The sequence below is a fragment of the Myxocyprinus asiaticus genome, chromosome 43, assembly GCF_019703515.2.
Source record: "Myxocyprinus asiaticus isolate MX2 ecotype Aquarium Trade chromosome 43, UBuf_Myxa_2, whole genome shotgun sequence".
Lineage (NCBI taxonomy): Eukaryota > Metazoa > Chordata > Actinopteri > Cypriniformes > Catostomidae > Myxocyprinus > Myxocyprinus asiaticus.
This window is the reverse complement of record NC_059386.1, coordinates 28,494,302-28,520,153: the sequence shown is the minus strand read 5'-3', so window position 1 is coordinate 28,520,153 and position 25,852 is coordinate 28,494,302. Positions and strand designations below refer to the sequence as shown.

The 25,852-nt window shown below is 39.1% G+C and overlaps 1 protein-coding gene across 3 annotated transcripts in view; it reads right to left on the bottom strand.

The window, feature by feature from the left end:
* Positions 1-25,852, bottom strand: part of LOC127434038 (RNA-binding protein Musashi homolog 2-like) — a 267,544-nt gene that overhangs the window by 142,680 nt on the left and 99,012 nt on the right. For all 3 annotated transcript variants that reach the window (XM_051686472.1, XM_051686474.1, XM_051686473.1), the window contains one exon: positions 25,732-25,824. In XM_051686472.1, coding sequence (XP_051542432.1) covers positions 25,732-25,824 — 93 coding nt within the window. The remainder of the gene's footprint in view (positions 1-25,731; positions 25,825-25,852) is intronic.

The window sequence follows — 25,852 nt, the reverse complement described above, 5'->3', positions numbered from 1 at the left end:
AACTATAAATACCATGGGACCACGCAGCCATCATACCACTCAAGAAGGAAGTCTTCTAGAGATTAACATAGTAAAAGAACCTTGTGAATATGCTGGAGGAAACAGGTAGACAAGTATCTATATCCACAGTAAAACGAGTCCTATATCGACATAACCTGAAAGGCTGCTCAGCAAGGAAGAAGCCACTGCTCCAAAACCACCATAAAAAAGCCAGACTACAGTTTGCAAGTGCACATGGGGTCAAAGATATTACTTTTTGGAGAAATGTCCTTTGGTCTGATGAAACAAAAATCAAACTCTTTGGCCAGAATTACCAACGTTATGTTTGGAGGAAAAGTTGTTGTGGGGGTGCTTTGCTGCAGGAGGGACTGGTGCACTTCACAAAATAGATGGCATCATGAGGAAGGAAAATGATGTGGATATATTGAAGCAACATCTCAAGACATCAGCCAGGAAGTTTAAGCTCAGTCGAAAATGGGTCTTCCAAATGGACAATGACCCCAAGTGTACCTCCAAAGTTGTGGAAAAATGGCTTAAGGACAACAAAGTCAAGGTTTTGGAGTGGCCATCACAAAGCCCTGACCTCAATCCAATAGAAAATTTGTAGGCAGAACTGAAAAGGTGTGTGCGAGCAAGGAGGCCTACAAACCTGACTCAGTTACACCAGTTCTGTCTGGAGGAATGGGCCAAAATTCCAGCAATTCAAGCTTGTGGAAAGTTAAAGGCAATGCTAGCAAATATTTAAAGTGTATGTAAACTTCTGACCCTCTGGGAATGTGATTAAAGAAATACAAGCTGAAATAAATAATTCTCTCTACTATTATTCTGACATTTTACATTCTTAAAATAAAGTAGTGATCCTAACTGACCTAAGACAGTGAATTTTTTCTACGATTAAATGTCAGGAATTGTGAAAAACTGAGTTTAAATGTATTTGGCTAAGGTGTATGTAAACTTCTGACTTCAACTGTATTTTACCATGCTCTTACGTGATTTTGTTTTTTGTACATAACTACATCATAAACTTAGGAAGCTTGGACAGAAGTTCATTTTGTCAGAACGGATAAAAATTTGGGATACTTCATCAAAAAAGTAAAACTATAAAACTGTACCTGTGAGCATCGCATTCATGCAATGTAATTTGCTCGCGCTTGGTTGTCTGAAGCATGTAAAAGTTGCAAACGGCTGAGCAAAAGCAAAAACACAGGCAGCTTATTCATATAAGGTTGGCATTAATGACTGATATTCTGCTGATAATAAAATTATAAATTCACTCAGAAACAAAACCTCTTCAGATCGCTCATGTTTATAACCTGACTGAAACATTATTGGATGCCCTCACAACACCGGAAAAAAAAAAACTCAAAGGATCTGCACGTATTCATAAGTGACTTTTTTTTTTTCTTCAAAACAGCGTTTTAAGAGGAAAGATAAGCAGTTTCCATCCTTGACTTGTAACATTGTTCTAACCATTCGAACAGCTAATATTGGCTCTAATGTTATCATCTCTCCACCTTGTCGGCAATGCAATTCTCCTATGCAGCGATTAGTTATAAACAAATTAATTATCAAACCACCTTTGGTTGTGTTAAATGCAGGTGCCGCAGCACCCCCTGGTGTCGAGATGATGGCTGTTCTTTTCTTTTTGTCAGCCTTTCTTTTTTTTATAAACACATTAAAATATTTTGGATATGTTTTTCTAAAACTGTATGCTTGAGGAAGTCTTAAAAAATCATTTATAACACTGAATAGTGTCATAATTATTTATAAATCATGAGGGCCTTTATCTCAACAACCCCTGAACGCCAAGCCTCGTTTGGACTATTTTAACTATTGGAGCACCTAGCCACGCATCTCATGGTAACGCTTTTGGTTTATTATAAGCTGCCACCGAGCAATTTAATATTAACAGTTGTCAGTACCTTTTAACATTACACTGATAAGCTATACTCTTGCTGCAAAAATGTAATCGGCTATGTTCTTGTGTGCTATGTAGTTTGGGCTTTTGAACCTAAAATGTGGATATATTCTTGTCTGCTGTACACAAAGGGACCTGGTAGTTACAAGACTGGCATACATTTGATTGATATTGTAGCGCGTTTAAAGATTATGTGCGAGTGTTATGAATGCACTGATAATATAATGCACTAAGTTCGACTGTGCTTTTGTGTTGGAAGATAATGGAAAAGCCGCCCCTTCTGGGGAGTTCGGTGTGTGTGCACGTGCACGGCGCGCAGGGGTGTGTGAGAGAGAAAAAGAGGATGAGATCACGGGAGATCTGAGAGCGGCTGTGTGTAGGTCTGAGTGAGACAACAAACAGGGTTTTCTCCACAGAACACAAATCACTCTTCAGAGGGTATCTCTGCAACAGTTTGTCTTTTTTGATTGACAAATAGCAAAAATAATATATTTGGTAACCGCGCTAAATTTCTTTGATACATAAAAGATGCGGTTTTCTTTTTAAATACAATGCATTTACAGTAACTTTTGTTATGTGACATATTTCCAAGGGAAATTCAGCTGGAAATGATAAATGCCCACCGGATAAAATTGTATTTTATCCATTGGGATTTGACTGGATGTGAAAAGTGGGCTATGATATCACTGGTTACTATTACACAGCTTTCTGGAATTCTTGATTCTGATTGGACAATCACGGAATGCCCATTCTTTAGTGTCTGATCACCCTGTCAGGGTTTATTTTGCAATAATGATCTACTGACAGTATATTTTCCCTCATATATTAGTTTTTCCTCCCAAATTGGTCTTGGTTATATAAGCATTTTTGAGGAAGTGCAAATTACAGTATTACAGTAATAAAAAAAAATAAAAATAAAAAAAAGCTTATAAAAAGTATTTTTGTTTTTCATTAATGTAAACTGATTAATCATGCACATAAAAACCATTGAAAAAAGTACAGTAAATAGGGTACATTTTTATTTCATGTCTTTAAAACCTGTTTAAATGACATTTTTGCTAAGGCTGTGCTGACAATGTGGATGATTATACATTCTTTTGCTGCTGTGAGAACAGACCTCAAGTTTTCTACAGAGGAACAAGATAGAGGATGAGAGATGTAGAGTGTATTTAATACATCCTCCCGTACAGGCCCGATGGCCGAGGCCAAAATTCAGCCATGGACATAAAGGACGGTGGAAACACAAAAGAGCCAGTGCTGAATTTTAATTAGCCACTTAAAGAATGAAAGATTCAACTCCCAGTTGCCCTTGCCCTCTTAATGACAAGAAACTTTGAGCAGCTTTCCCAGGCACTCTGCCAAAACAGTCTGTCTATTCTGTTCTCTCTCTCCATCTATTCTTTAATTAATCTGCTTTTCTCATTTGTAATGTTTTGTTCCAGTAGCTTCACTGTCTGTGCTCAGTGAAAAAGAGAATGACTCCAACACGAAAGAGAAAATTCCAAAACCACTATTCTCCCTCTCTCTCCTCTATTGTCACTCACGGCATCCTCTGACAAAACCATCTGTTCCTGGAGACAACAGTGTCATGTTTGTGAAAAACAGCCCAATTCAGGGCTTTTTATCATTGGTCGTAAAGCTTAATGTGGCTGGAATGCTCTCAAATATCTGAGCAATGCTGCTCACCAAGAGTCTCCAAGCTTTAAATATCTAGCATATACCAGATAAAAAGTGGGATTTCCATATCAAAATAAGAGTCAGACCTGAATGCAAATTTGCAGTCAGTTGTGGAGGACTGCTCTCCTCCTGATACACTGCCCACTTATGAGGATGCTTTCTGACCAGGACCAGGCTGAAGGTCAAGTTCACCCTTCAAAGAATCTTGATGTATCCCAATGGTAACACTTTCCAGCCACATGAACACTGACCTCTCCCTCTCATTCAACCCAACCCAACCCCCCTTCTCTCTGCTCTGATTGAGGGATGATGGAGAAAGATGTACTTATAAGAGTGTCCTGTTGATAACACACTTTACATTCTTTCCTATTCTATGTCAGCATAGAGTACATAAAATCACAAATAAAAACACACACATCCAAACCACCAGGCTCACGAATGACCACTTTCAGCCCGCTAGAGGATAAAACAAATAGATTCTTTTAGACTGATCAGTGGCAGAAAAACGAAATAAGAATCATTAATACTAACGCAAATCATAATGTCCTGAACTGTCATCTCTCATTAACGCTTTAATTAAATGAGCTTCAAATCTGCAGCACGGATAGAATATCCTGTATCGCTAAAGGTCTCTGGGAATGATGGGAAATGTCTCCCAGGGTCGGGAAGGAATGAAGCTGAGATCATTGGCAGAGATTCAACACTTTCTTTAAATTCATTTGTTCATGAGTTTAAATGTCACAATTGTCCAGAGGACTACACACTTCAACATTCATACACACACACTTGAATACTGCTGCAAACCAAGGTTATTTCAGCTTTTTTTATATATACTTTTTATTATTTAAGTTCAATCTACATCAATGCTTTTTTTTTAAATCAGTTTTAAGCTTTATTTTGTTTGATTTTCTCTTTTACTTTGCTTTTTTTATTTGTATAAAAATATTCTATATATGAATATTTATACATTGCATGGATGTTTGCCATTCCACTTTTCTGTGATATGCACAGCTGCCCTTTGTATCATCTCCATAGTAACTATTAGAATTAGGTCCTTCCAGCAGAGTGAACGCTGGCGTGTTTGTCTGCCGCTGCTCTCTGGCTTCTTTTTAATGTTTTTAGATGCTTTTGTTTAGTGGCCTTTTGTAGGTGCGACCTCAGGAAATCGAGTTTTATGCTTTTTTTTATGGACAATCTTATGGATTATTGACTTTTTAGTTAGTTTAAAATCTACGCTACACCTCTCGTTTGACTGGATTACCTCAAAAGGAAATAAACACTGCTGTACTCACCGATGGTCTTCCCCGGGACTGCTATGTGCAGTCTTAAATAGGCTGCTTGATTCCCTGTCCATCGTCCATGTCCAGTGGGGCTGGAGCGCGTGGACTTTGAATTCGGGTTGTGTTGGTGGATTTATTGAGGATGTTCTGCCTTCTGTTGCCCATCTTGGCCTGTTGGAGTTTTGCTGTTGGCCCTCGCCAGTTTCAGCAGAGAGCTCCCTGCTTGTTTGCAGATTCATGCAATCCTCTTTCTTCCGATATGGTTTTATTCTACTCATCCCTGGATTTACGGCATTTGAATTCCTCGGCCCGCCTGTCAGATGGAGTTTACAACTATTGCGCTGCTCTTGGAATTGCGCGTCACCCCCAGTATGTCCATCGAAGGTCACGCCTACATCCCTGCAGATTCCTCTGACAACCACCACATACCGGCCATCTGGTCTTCACGCCATCGCCATCCTACTGGTGAAAGTGATGTGTAATCTCAGCTTGCTGAAACACTGCTGAATCTTTTATTTCACCGCAAAACACAGATGTCGCCACTATTAAGATGGCCCTCATTAATGCACTTTCAAAATCGAACAAGTCTTTTATTCTGAATGACTTTTTTATATCACGATCGTTGGACTTTTTATTCATCACTGAGACCTGGCTGAATCCTGGCCAACAAATGGCTCTGAGGGATCTAACACCGCCAGTCTGTGAATTTTTTAATTCCCCACGGACTTCAGGGTGAGGAGGTGGCATTGCCACTCTTTTTAGAAACACTTTTAAATGCAGAATGCTGCCTATGGACAGGTCGAATTATTAAATTTTTAAGATCAAATTATTAAAGATTGACATCTTGGGTCCTGCTTTCTGTGCACTTGTGTACAGACCTCCCAGATTTAATAAGGATTTCATCCAACAACTTTCTGACATTCTCTCTGGACTGGTGTCTTGTGGTGCCTTACTCCTGATTCTTGGGGATTTTAATATTCATGTATGCTGTCCATTAAAACCTCTGGTAAATGAATTTCTCTCCCTCACTGAGTCTTTAAATTTTGTATGACATGTCACTGGTCCTACTCACAATATGGGTCACACATTAGATCTTGTGTTATCTTATGGTCTTTCTGTATCCACCTTAGAGGTTTAGATATTGGCATTTCCGACCATTATTCAATAATGTTCGAGTCTGTCTATACTTGTCCTCTCCCTACTTTTTCCCGGTCCATCAACTCGTCTACTGCCAGTCTTTTTTAGAATTCAGAACGCATTTCACAGATGATGTCTTATCTGGACTCGACACTGAATCATTGGTTGAAGCGTTTAATAAATCTTGTACTTTTACACTTGATAATGTCGCTCCGCTCAAGCCAAGGAGAATTAAGGGTGTTTCACAGCCTTGGTTAAATGATGTCACCCGCGATCTCAGACAAGAGTGCAGAAAAGCTGAGCGCAAGTGGAAATGCGACAAGCTTCAGGTCTCTTATGACATTTTAAAGGAGTGTTTAACTAACTATCAGAAGGCTGTAAAGGAAGCAAAAGCTAAGTTTTTCTCTAAATTAATCTCTGATAACGCAAATTGACCAAAAGTACTGTTCAAAACAATCAATTCTGTTTTAAATTTTTCTTTTACGTCGGCTCAATTACAGTGTGGTGTCCCTCAAGGGTCGATTTTAGGACCCTTGTTATTTTCCCTGTATATGCTTCATCTGAGCTCTATTTTTCAGAAGTACAGCATATCTTATCACTGTTATGCTGACAATTCACAATTTTATTTCCCAGTGAGTGTAGACAAGAATTGTTCATTTGAGAATTCCCTAAATTGCTTCAAAGATATTAAACATTGGCTGGAATTATTTGTTTTTTTTACAATTAAATGAAAGCAAAACTGAAGTTCTGATTTTAGGTTCATCCATGTCCTCCTTACCTGGCCTGGTTGCCCAGTTAGGTCCTTTGTCGTCAAATGTACAAGATCATGTAAGGAGTCTTGGAGTGATTTTAGCCTCCTCATTACTTTTCAATAAGCAGATCAGTGCTGTTGTCAAGGGTAGCTTTTTCCACCTGAGATCTATCGCTAAAATAAAACATTTTCTTTCCCATAAAGACTTGGAAATTGTGAATCAACTCACTTATTTAATCATGGTTAGACTATTGTAACTCATTGTACATTGGTCTCCCCCAAACTGCATTATCTCACCTACAGCTGGTTTAAAACGCGGCAGCTAGGTTTTTAACCAAGAAGGGTCAAGAAAGAGGGATTACATTTCCCCTGTTTTAGCATCTCTACTCTGGTTTCCTGTGAAATTCAGGGTCGATTTTAAAATTCTGATTTATGTCTACAAGGCACTATCTGGACTCATGCCCCAATATATCAGTGAACGTCTCCTCCCTTACTCCCCCACCAGAGAGCTCAGGTCTTCAGATCAACTTCTACTGAGGGTTCCTCATTGCTGCTGCAGATCTAAGGGAGACTGTGCCGTGATAGGTCCTAATCTATGGAATAGTCTCCCTTTCCATGTGAGGTCAGCTTCATAATTTTTTTAAAACTTCTTTAAAAATGTATTTTTATTCTGTAGCTTTTGATAAGATCATTGAATAGTTTGAATGGATAAATACATGATGCTTTTAAGTTATTTTTATTTTTTTATTATGTTTTATATTTAACTTTATATCAATCTGTCATTATTTATTTATTTGTTTGATCTTGTTTTTAAATGTGCTCTACAAATAAAGGTTGACTTGACTAATATATTATTATTAAATATATTATAAAATATATAAATATTAAAATACTTTACTATTTTATGTTTCAGTTCAGTTTGAGTTACAGCAATGATTTTTAATCATTTTATTTATTTTATATGTATTTATTTTTCTTTTTTATTTATAGATTATATATATATATATAATAATAATTTGTTAGTAAATATAATATTTTATTATTATTAAATGTGATTATATATAAATAAGGACTAAAATAGTTTTATTTTGTTTTGTTTTTCTAAAAGACATCCTTCATAAACTTATGATGGTAATTTTTTCACTGAGGAAATATTTGTTTAAAGACCCACAAGTCGAAATAACGTTTTTTCTGTGACTTGATTCGCTCACATCACTTACATCAATGAGGGTCAGCTTATCGTTCTTGTAATTTTATTTAAAACATGTATTATGCTCCTTATAATGTTTCTAATAAAAATACTGGCCAACTGGATGAGTTAACATGAGTGTTAATTTTGGACCCTGGCTGCGTGTCTTTCTGGCCTCTCCGCCGACTACTTCCTGTCCCTCTGAAGTGGCTGCGGGAACATTCATGCCAAGGAGACTAATGGTACACCATCCCTGTCTGTCACTGTCTTTCTCCCAGTAGCTGTGTTAATGTTGCCCTCAGTGTGTGTGCCGGGGTCAAATCATCCTGCATCAATCAATGTGGTCACTTCTATTCCTTTTCTCAAAACAAGCAAGCAGACCATCCAGTCCTTCAGAGAGTGAATCCTACTAAATTATTGTTTCTGATTGAAGAGATGGATAAATGCAGGGAGCAGATGACTCATCATCATCTTACAAAGCTGACATGAGTACACCGTTAGACTTTAATTATATTATTTAAAAATCACCTGACTTTGAATTGACACTGTTCTCAGGGAAGGCCTGTATGTGATATTTGCAGCTTGTGTAACTCTGCATGAAAAGATACTCTAATAAGCACAAACTGATTTGTAAATTTTTTGGAAGAAAATGTAAGTGGCGCTTGCCCATGTAAAAGTCACCACCTTAATGATAGGGTGTTGTGGGTGCTTACATGGGCACTGCTGTTCTGTTGCTAAGGTGTTCTGAGTGGTTTTTAGCATGCTGTTGTTTACTGGCCCAAGTGAAGAGCCCATCCTCACCCTTGAAGGATATATGCAATGCTGCCTTATATTTTAGCCAAAATGAGGCATCTCATAAGACGAGCATAATTTTGCTGATCTACTGTGTGGAACAGACATAGCAGCACACCTAAGGTGCCTAATATTGCTGTCTAGGTAGGCAGCTCACTAGGTTTTAAGACACAGCCAGTGTAATTTGTGACTGATCTGACAGGCAGTCTGGTGCTTTTAAAACATAGATACATACTAATGAATGTTCAATACAAGTTAAAGGGATAGTTCACCCAAAAATGATAATTCATGATCGCTTTGTGTGAGAAACTAAAATTTAAGTCCTTATTCACTTTAAATCTTGGCATCCGCAGTCTGTTTGGTTGGGCTCATCCCTCATTTATTAAAAAAAAAAGCAGCAAAAAACACAGTTAAAAGTAAGGCACTTACAATGGAAGTAAATGGAGCAGGTTCGTAAACATTAAAATAAAAAAATATAAAACATATATGAATACTACTAAACATGATTTTAGTGTGATAAAATCGCTTACTAACCTTTTAGTTGTCATGGCGTAACTGTGGTAAGCCCTGTAATCTGGTACATTCTAGTTTATTACACTAAAATCATGTTAACACTAATTATGTTTGCATCTTGTGGCTATACTTTTGAAACAGTGTGTATTTTAAAGTTTATGGACTGGCCACATTCATTTAAATCACAAATGCCTTACTGCGATTTTTGCTTCTTTTTTTTAACGAGATTATTATCTAAATTATTTTTTGTGGTAATCAACATAAAGACACAAATGCTTTTGATTGAGCTTATCTTGAACTGCAGTGACCTACAGTGACTGACCATAGAAACTGAAGCATGGAAAATAAGCGAATATATTAATATGCATGGCAAAACTGTACTATTACTCTGATTTTCATGGTGTGCGAGAGTGTATGTGTGTGAGCGCAGTGGCCAATTAGAGCAGCTCACACAGCTGTGAATAAACGCAATTTCACTCTGGAGACCTTTCAATTACACCGACCAGTGCTCTCTCACACACACACACGCTCACTCACTCACACAGGTACAGAAGGCACAGTCTGAAGGCTCAAACCGTGAACCATACTGAAGTGTATCAAATTCTTCTCTCTCATTCCTCTTAGCACACACACACATTGTGTGCGAAGTGTAGATCGAGGATGAAGTGTGTTCATGCCAGGTGTGTGTGCGCGTGTATACACTAAGGTCAGGCTGGTTAATGAAGCAGTCTGTTAAAGCTAACGATGATTACCTCTTCCCACTTAAACAATCATTCACTTTAATCACCACACACACACATGCTCCAACATCACACAACAACAAATATTTAAGTAAAAAGCCTTGGAAAATTCTTTCATCATTTACTCACCCTCATATTGTTTCAAACCCCTATGACTTTCATTCTTCTGTGGAACATCAAAGGTAATGTTAGTCAGAATTCACTGTCATTGCAGTTTTTTCCAAAGAATTAAAACGAATGGTGACTGAGGATGTCTCTCTGCCAAACATCTCCATTTGTGATCCACAAAAAGAAAGTCATACGAGTTTTGAACAAAATAAAGGTGAGTAAAAGTAGTAAGAATTGTACTTTCTGGGTAAACTATCCCTTTTATATGTCATACTGTATGTGTAAAAGCATCTGCTAAGCAACTTAAAAAGAGAAGATTCATATACAATCTAAAACATAACACTTACACCCTGTCCACACCGGGTGCGTTCGTTGATGCGACGCAACGGCTTGAGGTTGTCTACACTGGATGCGTCGACACAAAATTTATAAACCATTTATTTGTGTTTTTGGCAGTAGTAGCGGCAGCACATGCAGTGCAAGATGGAACGGGGCACCTGTTTACTGTCGGCGCGCCGTTCCGCAACAGACACTTCCAGTGAAGACAGCATCATTGACTATAATGGGACTTATAGAGCTGTTCAAGCCATGATGTCAATTTGTAGGCGAACCCGAAGTCTAACTTGCCATGGGTTCCTTCGGGATTTTCCTATGGGTTTTTATAATGGGGTTTTTCAACTTACGAGTATAATAAGGTCTGTGGTAAACATTACTTGAAGATACATGGACATTTTGTTCTATAACATAAATTACACACAGTCATACCTCAAACATGAATTTTGAAGCCGCTGTGTGTTTTTCTTTTTTTTTTTTTTTTTAAGTCAATATGGCTTCAGAATTCACATTTGAGGTATGACTGTGTGTAATTTATGTTGCAGAACAAAACATCCATGTATCATCAAGTAATGTTTACCACAGACCTTATTTTACTCATAAATTGAAAAACCCCATTATAAAAACCCATAGGAAAATCCCAAGGGGACCCATGGCGAATTCTCTTCTGGGTTTTTGTACTACAAGCTGAACAGCTCTATTGCTTTTGACGTGACGCGCTGCTCAGTCCAGTGTAGACAGAGTGTAAGTCATAAAAGTTACAGATGTTGTTATAACATCCAACAGCAAGTGTAATGGCCTCATATCGTAGATGAGCAAATGCTTTAAAACGTGCTTTGAAATGTTTTTTTCCGTATTTAGCCATCTTCTGGGGACATTTCACAGCAATTTTATCCCTAAAGTTAAACACACACATGAAGATAAAGTGTAAAGGCTGTTCTTTAAAGGTCACACTAGCACTTAAGCAGCAGGAATAGTCAGAAATCATCTTTCCGTTTCTCTCTCTTACCACCAGCTCCTTCAGGTCAAAGACAATCTTGACCATTCCTATCATCTTAACACACACACACACACACACGCATGTCCTGTTAGATTGATTATCTGAATAACTGGCGAATTTAAGCAATGAACAGAATTCTGAAAATTACTCAAATGATCCAATTGTGAGTGACATTAACCCCTGAGGAAGAGAGACAGATTGCATCAGAACAAAAAAAGCCTGAAAAAAAAATTAGAAACTTATTATTAATGAATAATAATGGTAAAATTATTTTGAGCCTATAGTTCAGTGCTTTTATCAGTGAACTAAAGGCCCAGATAGTGTGAACAGCTGTTACAGCACAAAAACCTTGTGGTGAAGCGCTAATTAAAGACGTGTTGTAACAGGCCTTCTCCCTATGTCTAAATAAAGAAGACAGGAAGGAGGAAAGCTTTCAGATGCCATGTTTCTCAAATCTCCAATTTGAATTATCTTCTGACTCAGAAACTATAAGAGTTGTCAAGACTTTCGAGGACACAATGGCACTGTCTGCAAGCACACACACACACATACTCTATGGTGGTCAGGTAGCTGGGCCAGCAGAAGTCGGCCTTATGCTCAGCTCACAATCGAAAATCAATTACCTAGAAGATCCTGCTTCTCACAGCCTCTCATAGCTACAACACAAAAGCCTGTCGCAGAGGTCCGGGACCCCAGAACTGCATGGGTGGTTCTGGGGCCATTAAAGAGGAAGTGGAAGATTTAGGTGGAGTTCAAAAGTGCACACTGAAGCCACACACATCTCAGAACTACATACCAGGTGAGTTTGGATTTAGTGATGGTAGTCAAATCATCTGATAGTGACTTGCAAAAAGAAGTTCACAGGGTATTCAGCCATTCTAATGGAATAGTTACTCTTATCATTTACTCATCCTAGTATGACTTGCTTTCTTCTGCAGAACACAAGCAAAAGATATTTTGAAGGAGATATGCACTTATAACCATACAATGCAAGTCATTGGGGTTCACAACTTTTAAAGGTAGCATAAAGCTAATACATATAACTCGAGTGGTTAAATCTATGTCTTCTAAAGTTGGGTGAGAGACAGACCAAAACTAAAATCACTAATCTTGACATCTGCAGTCTCCTTGGTGTGTGCATTCATGAGAGAAGCTCGATTACACTTTCTTGCATTTGGCCCATGTGCAGAGTGCATGTACAGTGCATGTCCATGCACGCTTTTTTTTTCTTTCAAAGGTGCCATTAGCGATTTTAGCCATTCTGGAATTTCCACAAGCTGAGTCGTTGGATTTGCCACATCCCCTCTTTCCAAAACCCTGCAATCCAAAGATACCAAATGAGCTTTACTGAGACCAACACCAAGCAGAAGCAACAGTCACAAACAACAGCAGCAAAATAGTGCTCTCAACTGACAACTATTATGAACAACATGGCATTAAGCCTCAATAATTCACTGCAACTACAATACAATGAGAACGCACAAAAGGAATGACAGGCAGAAAGCATCAGACACTGCAGCCGCATTTTGTTTGATGTTTACAGAGCTGTCACAGAGACCAGTCTGACAGGTATCTCTCAATACTTATGTCATTAATATCTTTCAGGGAGTAGAAAAATGTTTTGCATACCTTTGCATGATAATTAAAATAAAATCGCTTACAGCACCTTTAAATAAGATTCCAAATAATAGGGAGCATATTCACTTGTTTCAGTGATGTCACTTTTTTGTGTTGTTTTCTGCTCTGATTTGGTCACAACATTACAAAACGTCTGTGATGATCCCATCTGTATGAATATAAGATCTGCTTTTAACTCATGAAGAGTACACAGAATGCAAACATTAAATATATACTATATATTCACATTATAGTGTTTTTTTAATTTTTGTATTTATAACAATTATGACATACTGGGTGTTAGGAATAACATCATTCTTTGTGCTTTTCCAGTTTAATTGTATCCAAATGATGTTATAAATATAACTGACATGTTAATGCTTAAACCACTTTAAAAAAAATGCACATCTAACAAACAGAAAATAAAACTGACGAATAACACACATCCGAGTACAGGTTGTGAGTAGTGAGAGTTAAAAATTCTTTCCCTGATTGCCTTTAGCTGAGCTGCATTAGAGGATCAGAGGTCATCTCAGACACAGAAATGAAACCTCACCCGCAAAATTCACCATAATTAAAACCTTTTCCGAGTCACGGGGGCCACAGACATATTGAAACTATCTGAAATGTCTCCTCTTGGCAGAAGATCCAACCACATGAATGTGTGATTTGCTTTGTAAGAGATTGAAAGAATAATTTAATCATAATTAAAACTATGTGACATGACTGAAGAGAAAACAGCTCCTTTTTAATGCCTAAATTAGGAAACGTTTACCTGCTTACTGACAAACAATGAAGTGAAAGACGTTTTAACAGCAATATTACAGCCAAAACTGAAATGTATTTTTATTTTATTTTTATTATTTACTCACCCTCATGTCGTTTCAAACTACGGATGCCACGATTGATGGTTAGATTACTGTATGAGGAAAAAAAAAAAAACGCGGTAAACCGTTTTTATGATTATTTGCAAATTGTCTTATGATGCAACTGGCAAAAAAGTTATATCATATCACAATTTAAGGTGTTAGAGGATGCATTTCTTAGGGATATATGGATGCTACTCTGCTCAGCACCACATTATGCTCATCCTGGGTGCTTCATTGTAAGCGGAGTGCTTGGAGTCGCTACAAAAGAGCATAACTGTAAGATTATTGTGGGTACATAACGTAGTTCACAGCATAGTTTTTTTTTTCTTCACCTGCAATAGTTTATTAAAGCAATTTGTTGTCTGTCAGACACCCCACCATAAATAACCCACAACACTCTCTTTACAACACCTCACAAATAAACTAAATAAATGTACTATCTCTGCATAACGAAACATTGCTTACAGCAAGCGATTTAAAGTCCGATAATGACTCAAATTGAATTTTATTGTTGAAAGCGGTGAATTTGTACACAAGCAATGCTTTAAATAATGAGAATGATTTAAGAAGCAAATTCTCAGTTTACAGTGCTGTTAGTAACTTCATGCAAATGCACAGAGCACTGCATGCTTAAACGTTCCTCTATTGCATCTATCAATTTATCCTTTTAAGCAGCACAGTTAAAAATATAAAAAAACTAGCTTGTTGCTGAACGTCTAGTGGAACATCCTGTCCCATTTGTAGGATGTGTACCTTTAAATGACGCCTGTCTACATGTATTACATCCATTGTCTTCAGTAACCCTATGTTATTCAAATGCTCCCAAACAGCCGATTTAAGTCGCTTTTCGGTGGATACGAGTCTGGTAGATCGAATTCCTCTGTTATATTTTGGGGTTCATGTGTAGCCCCAGTTTCACATAGAATGAAAGTTCACATTCAGTCCATGATACCTGGACAAGCACCACAGTGACACATCCATAACCATAGTAACAGTTGCTCTAACCACCCAGGAACAAGCACAAGAGGTTTTCACATTTAGGCTTACACCATAAAAACTCTTATAATATTTTTGCCACGTGTAAATACAATAATGAGTGTATTTTAACCGATTCAAAATTCTTATGGTTAAATTAACCGTGACATTTTTAAATGCAGTTATTAGTGAAACTGTATAATAGTGACATCCCTTTTTCAAATCCTTTCTTTCATCCATGATACACATAAAAGGAGAAATTTTGAAGAATTATTTTTTTTAAAGTTATTCACAGAATTCCTCTGTCATAGTCCTCAAATCTCATTTGCGCAAGCGCATATTCAAATATTTTAACTTATTGAAATATAAGGCTTATATGGACTTAATATGGAATAAATGAAGCATGAATGAATTTGATAGGGTATGTGAGAGTCTATGAGGTTCTCAGAGCTGTTGCTGTTGTGCGTGTGCACGTCTATCTCAGCCCAAATTTTCTGATATTACAGGCAAGAGCTTTGTTTACTCTAGATATTTACACACAAAGAATCCTCCAAATCTGCAGCAACATGTTAATTTATCCACACTGGCTTAACTCTCTCTCTCTCACACACACACACACACACACACACACACACACACACACAAAGGACAGAGGAAGTCGCACCATGTACGCCCGGCCTTAGAGTAGGTTTAAGGAATATTCTGAGTTTAATAGAAGTTAAACTCTATGGACATGTTCTGTGGCATGTTATTGCTTGCCAAAAGACAACAACTTTGAGTTGTCTCCCAGTTTGTAAATTGAAATGAAAAATGACATTACAGTTATACACTCACAATCAGTGTTGGGGGTAATGTGATATAAGTAATGTGTGTTACATAAACAGATTACTTTGAGTAACGAGTAATGTAACACAATTTTTATTTTATTTTAGACCATAATATCAGAGTTACTTTTTAAATAAGTAACGCATTGCTTTTGTACACCTCTCCTTTCCCCGTATTGCGATAAATCAGGAGTAAATGTGTGCATAACTTCAGGGAGGCGACGTAGTGCATGATGGGCATTGTAGTGTGCGCATGATGGGTACTGTAGTTTTAGAGAGTATGAGCCATGCTTATCAGCGATGGGCAGAGCACAACAAGTCTTCTTGTAGCCCACCCTGAGATTTATGTTTAAAAACTGCAAAATATTGCTGGAAAAGGAATGTAAATCTGAACGCTTCAGTGGAATCCAGTTGTACTCATCATTTGCAGCAGTTGATTTTTTTGTGCACTGGAGCTTACATGAGCAGCCATCATAAACTTTGCCATTGTCATGACAATCACAGCAAGAGTTAAGAAATGTGTCCTCATTAGGCAACATTTTGACAAAAATGTAACATTCGGGTAAGTGAAACTTTGATTCTCGCGACTGACTCATGCAAGCTGCATTTAAAATGTCTTAATGCCTTAAATGTCTTAATTCCTTAAAAAATTATATATTTTTGTTTTATAATAAACAAGTAATGTGATTTGTGAAACATACGGTTTGTATGAAATTTTGGTAGCAGTAAAAACGATTCCATTCGAGTTGTATCAACATGCGCGTTTGCAGTAGGATGTCCGCAGTACGCACTATGGATCAACACAAAACAAGCTGCACTGAGATGACTTAAGTGAAAAATATTAATTGATTCATCAGACTTATTCTTTGAACATGTTAGGTTGGCATTCCCCACTGAATTTTAACCTGACTTCTGAAAAACATCTCAAGTTGACTCTGGCATTGTCGATGGGCAAAGCACATGATTGCTTTAGGTAAGACAGTAGTTATTCTTCATTATTCATGTTGGCTGCCATGTCGATGGAAAAACAAATCATGTACATTCCTGTTATTGAGTCTTTATTATAAATATGACGTGAAGACCTACTGATTGTAGACAAGAGTGTTGTGCAGTAGCTAGCATGTCCTGTAATGTCTCTTGATTGCAATGCATGGCTTATTTGTATGGAATGCATAGCACAGCAGAAGAGAGATTGGCTGTGAGAAAAAAGTAACACAAAAATAACGCAAAAGTAACGCAATGCTTTATTTTATATAAAAAGTAACTTTTTAATTAAGTTACTTTTTTTAAGGAGTAACGCAATTTTCTAACGAGTTACTTTTAAAAGTAATGTTTCCAAAGCTTGCTTCAGCTCGTCCTGTGTGTGTGTTTGTGTATGTGTGATCGTGACAATAACCGGCTTCAGTAAATTGGTATATTGCCCTCATGTGGTCTCCCAACACTATTACACCAGACTTTTAAACAGAGGCCAACTGAGTGAATTGGAAAGGAGGCCAATTGGGCTTCTAATATAAATGTCTGCTAATTTTAAAATATCGATGCCTCAAAAATATTGATAAAATTACGTGCCCATCAGTAATCCATATGTCGATATTTTATAACATCCCTACTGACATTAAATAAAAAATTACATCGTACCGCGAGACTCTGAGAAGTGGTGGTACACAAGAAAAATGGTTGGTATTCTGTAGACTAAATTACAGAATTGCAGGTACTGCGTACCAGTGAGCACTCCCCACCTGGGCCACAGTGATCCCGCTGTGCATCATGGATTCCTGCTGTAGCAATGCCCTGTTTTAAGATTAGTATAAGAGCCAGTAATAGGTCACCACACAGACAAACTCCATTTACAGAAGGATGAAGCCCAAATATCACACAAACATCTGTTTGGATAGGGTTGACCTGATCTCTGTCTAATACTGCAGCTTAGGTTCCAGTCCTTTAGTCCCTGTGGACACACAAGAATCCAGATGATGAGAGAAGATGAGTCCCTCTGAAAGCTCCTCTAAATGTCAGAGATATGAGAGGGGGACACAGTCTCATCTGTCTAGAAACCCTGTAACTCTGAGAGCCGGGGAATGTCAGTTAGACTGTCTCCCGTAGGGACAGCTGCTGGATATCCTGTCCAATCAGAGGCTGTGTCTTTGAACAAGATCTCTCTTTACTTTTAGTTAAACTCCCATCATCCCCTATGCCCAGTCTTCCTATTTTTAATTATTTTATCACACGAACGATCAAACCGGCGATTACACTAGGGTGGGCTCAGACACGTACGATCAAACCGGTTTGATCTGCATTCATGCTGCTGTTTACCAACAAAATCGGTTGTCATAATGACTGAAGCAGTTATCATAATGAACCAGCTGCTCAAATAGTCTTTTCAACATCACATTATCTTTATTTTTATATGTTACAAACTTTCAAACAATCACTAAATAAAAGTACAAAGCCGTTACCATGTTTTCTGATGTCAAAGAATATACAAACTAGTCAGTCCACTCGAGCCTTGTCCAATTCCGTCTGTCACAACCACTTCTGGGACTGGGAGAGTGGAAGGGCTAGGTTTTTAGAAAACCTTCTATGCTCCTCCTTTTGTATGCTTCTATGACAATACAAACTCAGAATCCCATCTTGCATTGCAACGAAAATATGGCGGCGAGCATAGCTGGCAAGTGTATTCATAATTAATCATTATAAACATCTAAAAACCACATTATATGCTTATAATATATAAACTGACCTTCAGTGCACCCGCTGTGAAGTGTAAGGTAAGATTTATTTTAATTACAGCACGCATTAAAGAACTCACGCTGGGATATCCGTCAGTAAAGGAGAAACTCATGTGCGAAAAGGTTAAGGCTCAAACTCCCATCAGCTACTAAACCTCAAATTTGCATTACCTCATGAACCTCAAACTCCCATCAGCCACTGAACCTCAAATTCTCATCTGCTTCTGAACTTTAAACTCCCATCAACTTTTGACCTTCAAAGTCTCATCAGCTTGTAAACCTCAAACTCCCAACAACCACTAACCCTTAAATTCTCAATAGCTCTTAAACTTCAGGCTCATCCGTTTTTGAACATCAAACACCCATCAGCCACTGAACCTCAAACTCCCATACCTCTTAAACCTCAAACTCCCATCAGCCACTGAACCTAAAACATTCATTACCTATTGAACCTTAAAATCCCATCAGCTTTTGAACCTCAAACTCACATCAGCCACTAAACTTCATTCTCCCTTTACCTCTTAAAACAAACTCTCATCAGCTTTTGAACCACAAACTCGCATCAGCCACTGAACCTCAAAATCCCATCAGCTTTTGAGCCTCAAACTCTCATCAGTCACTGAACCTCAAACTCCCATCAGCTTTTAAGCCTCAAACTCCCAGAGATGAGAGCTTGCTGATTATGTAGGCAAATTTAAGTCTAACAAACATAAACACACTCACACACAGAAAGCAGATATGATAATACTTAAGTCATAAGATGTAAAGTTGAAAATGTGCAGCTGTACTGTACCTGAAGCAGAATTGAAGCTTTCCAATGTCAGACTTCAGCGCTGCTCTGCAACTCGCTATATAATCACACCCCATTAGCTTTCATGTTTATTCGTCTTTTTGGACCTTAACCACACAAATATTTAAAATTGTCACCCTCCTGAATTTTCCTGTAGTTCAGTGTATAAAGTATGTTTGTAAGTCATTTTTATGGTGGTTGGGGACAGTGAACATCTGCTAATGGACATTATATCCATTTGTCTGAAGTTATTACTAATTCATACCACTAAATGAACTGATACACACATTAAGATGCCAAACAAACAGAAAAAGTAATCAGCTTTTTTAATTACTGACTTGCTATTAACAAAATTTAAACGCACACAAAGCATCTGCTATGATATTAGAAAACACATTTCCTGTCTCTGACCTCAACATCTTTTTATCTTTTTGAAAAAACTTATTTTTCATTCTCCGTTTCCTTTAAGAGCCAAGTGTATAATACACGACTTGCAGTCAGCGTCCTGTGACTCACAGTCCAGTTTTTCGACGTGCTGGTGCGAACACTTCAGTACTGTAGTGTATCAACTACACATCCATTCATCCCCAACTGAGACCATGTGTACAACTCGTATTAAGATGAGTTTTGGGTGATCCGATCACAAATGTACAATCGAGACACCACAGTTACACCTGCTCTTCTCTTTGACCACTTGTGTTAGGATTTCAAAGGGAGAGTGTCTGATTTCATGATGATATACATCAATCATTAAGTCTGTGTTTTACTGAATGATAATAAAGTGTAAAAAAGTAAAAGACTAGAAAAAAAAAGCACTAAAAACTAGAGCACAGTTTCTCTTAATATTCCCAAAACTGACATTTAGAGAGGAAATCTGATTTATTTTACTGCAGAGCTGTAAATGAGCTTCTAGTGTGCGTGCTGCTCATATCTGTGTCCTTGTTGTATGTTCATTCATTCACTTTTTAAAAAATTTCTGAACATACGCTTATTCCCTTGAAAACCGCACGGAACCGGCGAAAAACCAGCCGTTTCAGCTGCCCTTAGCATCGTCCAATTTCAAACGTATCGCCAAAAATGCATCTTAAAATTAAGATAATGAAATTCATTCACAAACTCGTGCAGTTTATTTTTGATGCATGTAAAATATATGAAAGAACAGCTCTCGCTCCTTTTCGTGCTTTATTGGCACCATTTGCAAAGGGGAAAAAAATACAAACAGCTGATAATAATAAAAACAGCCAGTAAGGAGATGTGGGTGAGGTTTTAATTTATTTTCTTATTATTTTTGTCTCCTTCCACCCAATATCTTGCTCTTCTCTTTCAACAAAGAGGAAAGAACGTTTCGCTCCCTTTTTACGCGTTTGCGCTAATTTGCAAAGAAAAATAAAATAAAAACAACTGAAAATAATAAAGACAACGGGTAGGGAGATGTGGATGATTTTTTATTTTATTTCCTAATTATTTTTTGTCTCCTACTACCTAAATCTTGCTCTCCTCTTTCAACAAACATGAAAGAATGGCTTGTGCCATTTCAGAAAAACAGATTAAAATAAATAAGACTATCTCCTGGTATAGGGAGATGTGGGTGAAGTTTCATTTAATTATATTCTAATAATTTTTTGTCTTCTGCTTCCTAATACCTTGCCCTCCTCTTGCCCTCTCTCTATATTTAATTGACTGTGGTTCATTGTCATCTCTCGCTCATCGGGACAGTGCGTACACATGACGACAAGATGTCTAGATATCAGGCAGTTTTGAAAACAGTCGTAGCATCTGGGACTCGTCTCGGCCTGTCGTAGAAGTGCACACAACAAGACCTTTTGCTGTGAGATCCGAGACTTCTCGTCTCAGACCAGTCACAGACTCAAAACATCAAAGGAGATAAGCTTGAGTTGTGTAGTGTCCACTAGGCATAAGTGATGTTCAGAGCTGCACTTGAATGAACTCCTTAGTATGCACTCTTCCCTGTCTGAGTTCCAGGAGGGGTCCAAGCCCACTGCAGCTACCACCCAACCTGATACTTTGCCTGCGGCCGCCCACTTCCAGTCTGAACCCTCTCTCGCAGCCGTTCACGTCTAGTCAGACCACTGTCCAACGGCCATCCGTGTCCAGACAGACCCTTGTCCAGCTGCCGCTCACGTCCGGTCTGATCACTGCCCAGTGGCTGCCCACGTCCTGTCTAAATCCTTGCTAGTGGCCGACCACTTACAGTCTGAACCGGCCCCGTGGCCGTCTACGTACAGTCTAACCCTGTCCAGTTCTCAGTAGCTACCAACACCGTCTGACCTTGCCCAACTCTCAGCGGCTCTTAAGAGCCACAAACCATACCCTCGGCTCAACAGCCACTAACCACCATTCTGTCCATTCCCCAGAGGCCGTCAACCAGTCTTTTACTCAGCCCAGTAACCAGCACCCATCAGACACCAGCTACCATTCTTTTGCTCAACCCAGTATCCAGCACCCATCAGACACCAGCGACCAGCCTTTTACTCAGTCCAGTGGCCAGCATCTGTCTGACACAATCGACCAGTCTGTTGCTCAGTCCAGTAGCCAACACTCATCAGACATCAGCTACCAGTATGTTTCACAGCCCAGTGGCAAGCACCCATCAGACACCAGCTACCAGTATATTACTTAGCCCAGTAACCAGCACCCATCAGACACCAGCTGCCCATCTGTTGCTCAACACAGTAACTAGCACCCATTAGACATCAGCGACCAGTCTGTTGCTCAGTCCAGTGGCCTGCACTCATCAGACACCAGCTACCAGTATGTTTCTCAGCCCAATAGCCAGCACCCGTCAGACACCAGTCACCAGTCTGTTGCTTAGCCCAGTAACCAGCACCTGTCAGACACCAGCTACCAGTCTGTTGCTCTGTCTGTTCAGTCCACAGCGGATGCCACTCATGCAGTCCTGTCCCCCAGCGGTCGTCGACCAGTCTGACCCAGTCCTGTCCCCAACAACCACGGACCAGTCTGTCCAGCCCTCTGAGGTCCCTGCCTAATTTGACCAGCCCTCTGCGGTCCTCACTTGGTCTGACCCAGTCCTGTCCCCAACAGTCGTCGACCTGCCTGACCAAGTCCTGACCCCTATGATTACAGACCAGTCTATTCAGTCCTCTGTTGCCGCCACTGACATTCCCAACTGCTCAGTAGCTCGGACTTTGCCTTGGCCTCCAGGTTCTTCTTTGGCTCTGCCCTGGCCTCCTGGCCCATCTAGACCTCCGGTTTCTCCTCCGGCTCTGCCTGGTCCAGACCATCCCCCTGGTCTCCCCTACCAGCCCTCCATGGTCTTATTATCTGTCCCTCAGCCTGGCCCATTCCGTTCCCCTGGTCTTCCCCATTCACCCCCTCCTCGATCTGCTTTCTGCCCATCTGTTCATCTCCCCACTCCCTGGGCCAGTCCATCAGTCCTGTCAGGTGTGGACGCCAAGAGGCGTCCATGGGGGTGGGTGGGTGGTGGTTCTGTCATGATCCTGTTCTGTCTGCCCTTCGGTCTCTGTCTATTTTCTGTTTGTGTGTGTTTGACATATGTATGTGTAATTGGCTGTGTCTGTTAGCCATGTGCATCCCTGTCCCCGCCTCCTCATTACCCTTGTAACTCTCACTCGTTTAGTCCTTGTTATGTTAATTGCCTTCACCTGTTCCTCATGTGCCTTGCCTATATATTGTGCCCTCTTCCTTCTTATATTTGTCAGATCATTTTGTGAGTTTTGTTACTAGTCAGTCTGTTCCTGTCTTGTTTCTGTTTCTGGTCAGTCTTAGTTATTATGCTTTTTCTAGTTTGTTCTGTTTTGTTTTCTCTCCCCCGTGACAGTTTTGTGTCACCTGTTCTGTTTTCAGTTGTTTTAATACAATTACTTTTATTTTCACTCATTCCTGCATTTGGGTCCTTATTCCATGTCAAGAACATTAGTTTTTCTACTCAAAGACAGCTGCTTTCCTCTCCTCCCTGCACAAAGTCTGAATATCTGCTGCTTCAATCTGGGCCAACTATACAAAATCATAAAGTACAGACCCTGCCTAAACTATGAAAAAAATATATATAATCATCAAAGAAAAAGCATAAAGATATAAGTATGTAAATTTGACTCTTGTTTCCTTAAGAAGTAGTGTGGCAACATTAGTATGGCAGGTGGCTATCAGTACAGGTGACCTGGGTTCAAATCCACCTTTAGCCAATTTCACTTTTCACTCCATATTCATCCCATGAAAGTGAAGACAGACATTGGCTGAATGTAATGGGAGAGTTTCTATTTTAAATAAACACAAAATGTGTAAGTAAAATATCTAAAGGGAGTGTGATATAACAAAGTATAACACAATGTACTCGTGGTGATCGGGGGGCTCACTAAAGTTTAATTTAAGTTCTGTAACAATACTACATGCACTGAATATGTTGTTATATTATACACTGTAATAGAATACACTATAATACACTGTTGTGCAAATGTATCTGCCACAATTTACAACAGGGTGCAAATAGCATCTAACTTACCTTAATTTGGTCATTTAATTCTGTCTTGGAATTTCATTCAATTTAACTATTCATTTCTGCATGTGATTGTTGTGTTTGGTTAGTTAAAAAAAAATTATATTCTTTCATTTATTTTTATTTTTTTTTACTTTTAAAAATTGTATACCTGTGCTAATAAACAACAGTGGATAGTTTTGCATTTTTAAACTTTATACTTTAAAAAATAAATTGACTTGTTTGTTTTGACAGTTTAAGCTTGCTTAGTTACTGATGTTGGGTGTGTTTGGTTAGGTGTAAAAACAGGTAGGGGGGCCCCATTTTGAAAATCTGCATAGGGCCGGTTCAGAGTACAGACCAATATAACTCACATTAAACAACATGTTTAATTTGACATGAACGGAGATGATGCTTTGAGGCACAGAAGTCAACATATTCTCTTAAGGTTTTCCTTGTTGATCATTTAGCCAATAAAATGTGATATATCAGCCAATTACTGTATATGACTTTCCACAGATATCAATGACACAAAATGCAGAAGACATACACTCTAGCATCGGTTTTGCTCCAACTGGCAAAAATAACCAACTGTACACAAGAGACACATTCTGATAGTGTGTTTTCTCTGAAAGAGGTAGGAAAATGCGATGTGTGAAATCACCACCTGTTTCCTCCTTTCAGTTCTTAACCAACCGACACAACTACTCAAAACGCACCCAGATACACACAAGGACATCCATGTTTCACTTTAACAAGAGCTCACACACAAACACACACACACACACACGAGTAATGGCATTTCAGCTCACTAAGAAATTCCAAACATGTCCAATCCAGACATTTAAACGGCCTGACCGCGCTCTCTTTCTCTCTTTGTCTGTCTCTCTTTCTCTCTCTGCAGACGTGTCTAAAGGATTGGGTTCCCGTTTGCAGGAGTCTCAGTGCAGCTCAGACACACAGAGATAATGGCAGGGTGCAGCGGGCGGGCAGTTTATTTAATAAAAAACAAATCCACCTGACACACAGCCTCTGAGAGAAAGAGAGAACAGAAGAGGTAGAGAGAGAGGCTCTGATTTCAGATGACATGCTCAATCACATTGATTTGTTTGTGCTCTTAAAATCTTCCATGAGCAGCTAAAACGAGCCACAAGAAGCTAAAAAGCTTCATCTCATATAATCAAGTCAATCAAGTCCTGCTCAGTCTCCATGATTGCGGCCGATGTGGTGAATATTTACTCTGATTCATTTTTATTTATATAAGCAGTCAGGTAATAGCGACAGCCTGCAGTCTTTCATCCAGAACTGAAATTTCCATAATTATGCAGACGATATCCTTTCAACAGTCTGGCCATATCGCTAACCCCACCCAATCCAGTCCCACCACCATACTTAACCCCGCCCAATCCAGCCCCAGCACCTCACCTAACCCCACCCAATCCAGCCCCACCACCCACCCATTCTGTTTTATCTTCAACACTATGCCCACCTAATCCAGTCCTACCCACCTCCTAAACCACACCCAATCCAACTCCAACACCATACTCAACCTCACCTAATCCAGGCCCACCCCAACACTATCCTTACCCAATCCAGTCCCACAATTTAACCATGCCCAATCCAGTCCCAGCCCCAACCCCATCCCTTCCTTATCTAGTCCCACAGCTTAACATCACACCCCAACCAATCCGGTCCTAGCCGCAGCCTCAACCCATCCATCTTACATTTATTTTCCTTGGCGCAGAAGTGTTCTAACTGATGTCAGCTACTTGGCGGTAAATGTTTAATTTTATATAGCAAGTTTCAACAACACTGAAAACACCACTGCAGTGGAGCAACAGTTTATTGAATCAACCACACCGTCTGCACACACCTCTGCTCTCATTTCCAGCACTGTAACGAACACATCCGGAGGAGACATGAGTGTTTGTATGTCTATATGTGTTCATCTAGGCAAGGAGATCTGAAAATGCTCACACTGGAACCTCAGGCTGTGAGAGATGTGCAGGTCTTACCTTTCCAAACTGTTCGAAATACTGTTTCACATCTTCAATGACTGTGCTCGCTGCTAATCCACCCACAAATATTTTCTTTGTTCTTGTGACCATCTGTTGAGAAAAAGACAAAAGAGAGAGA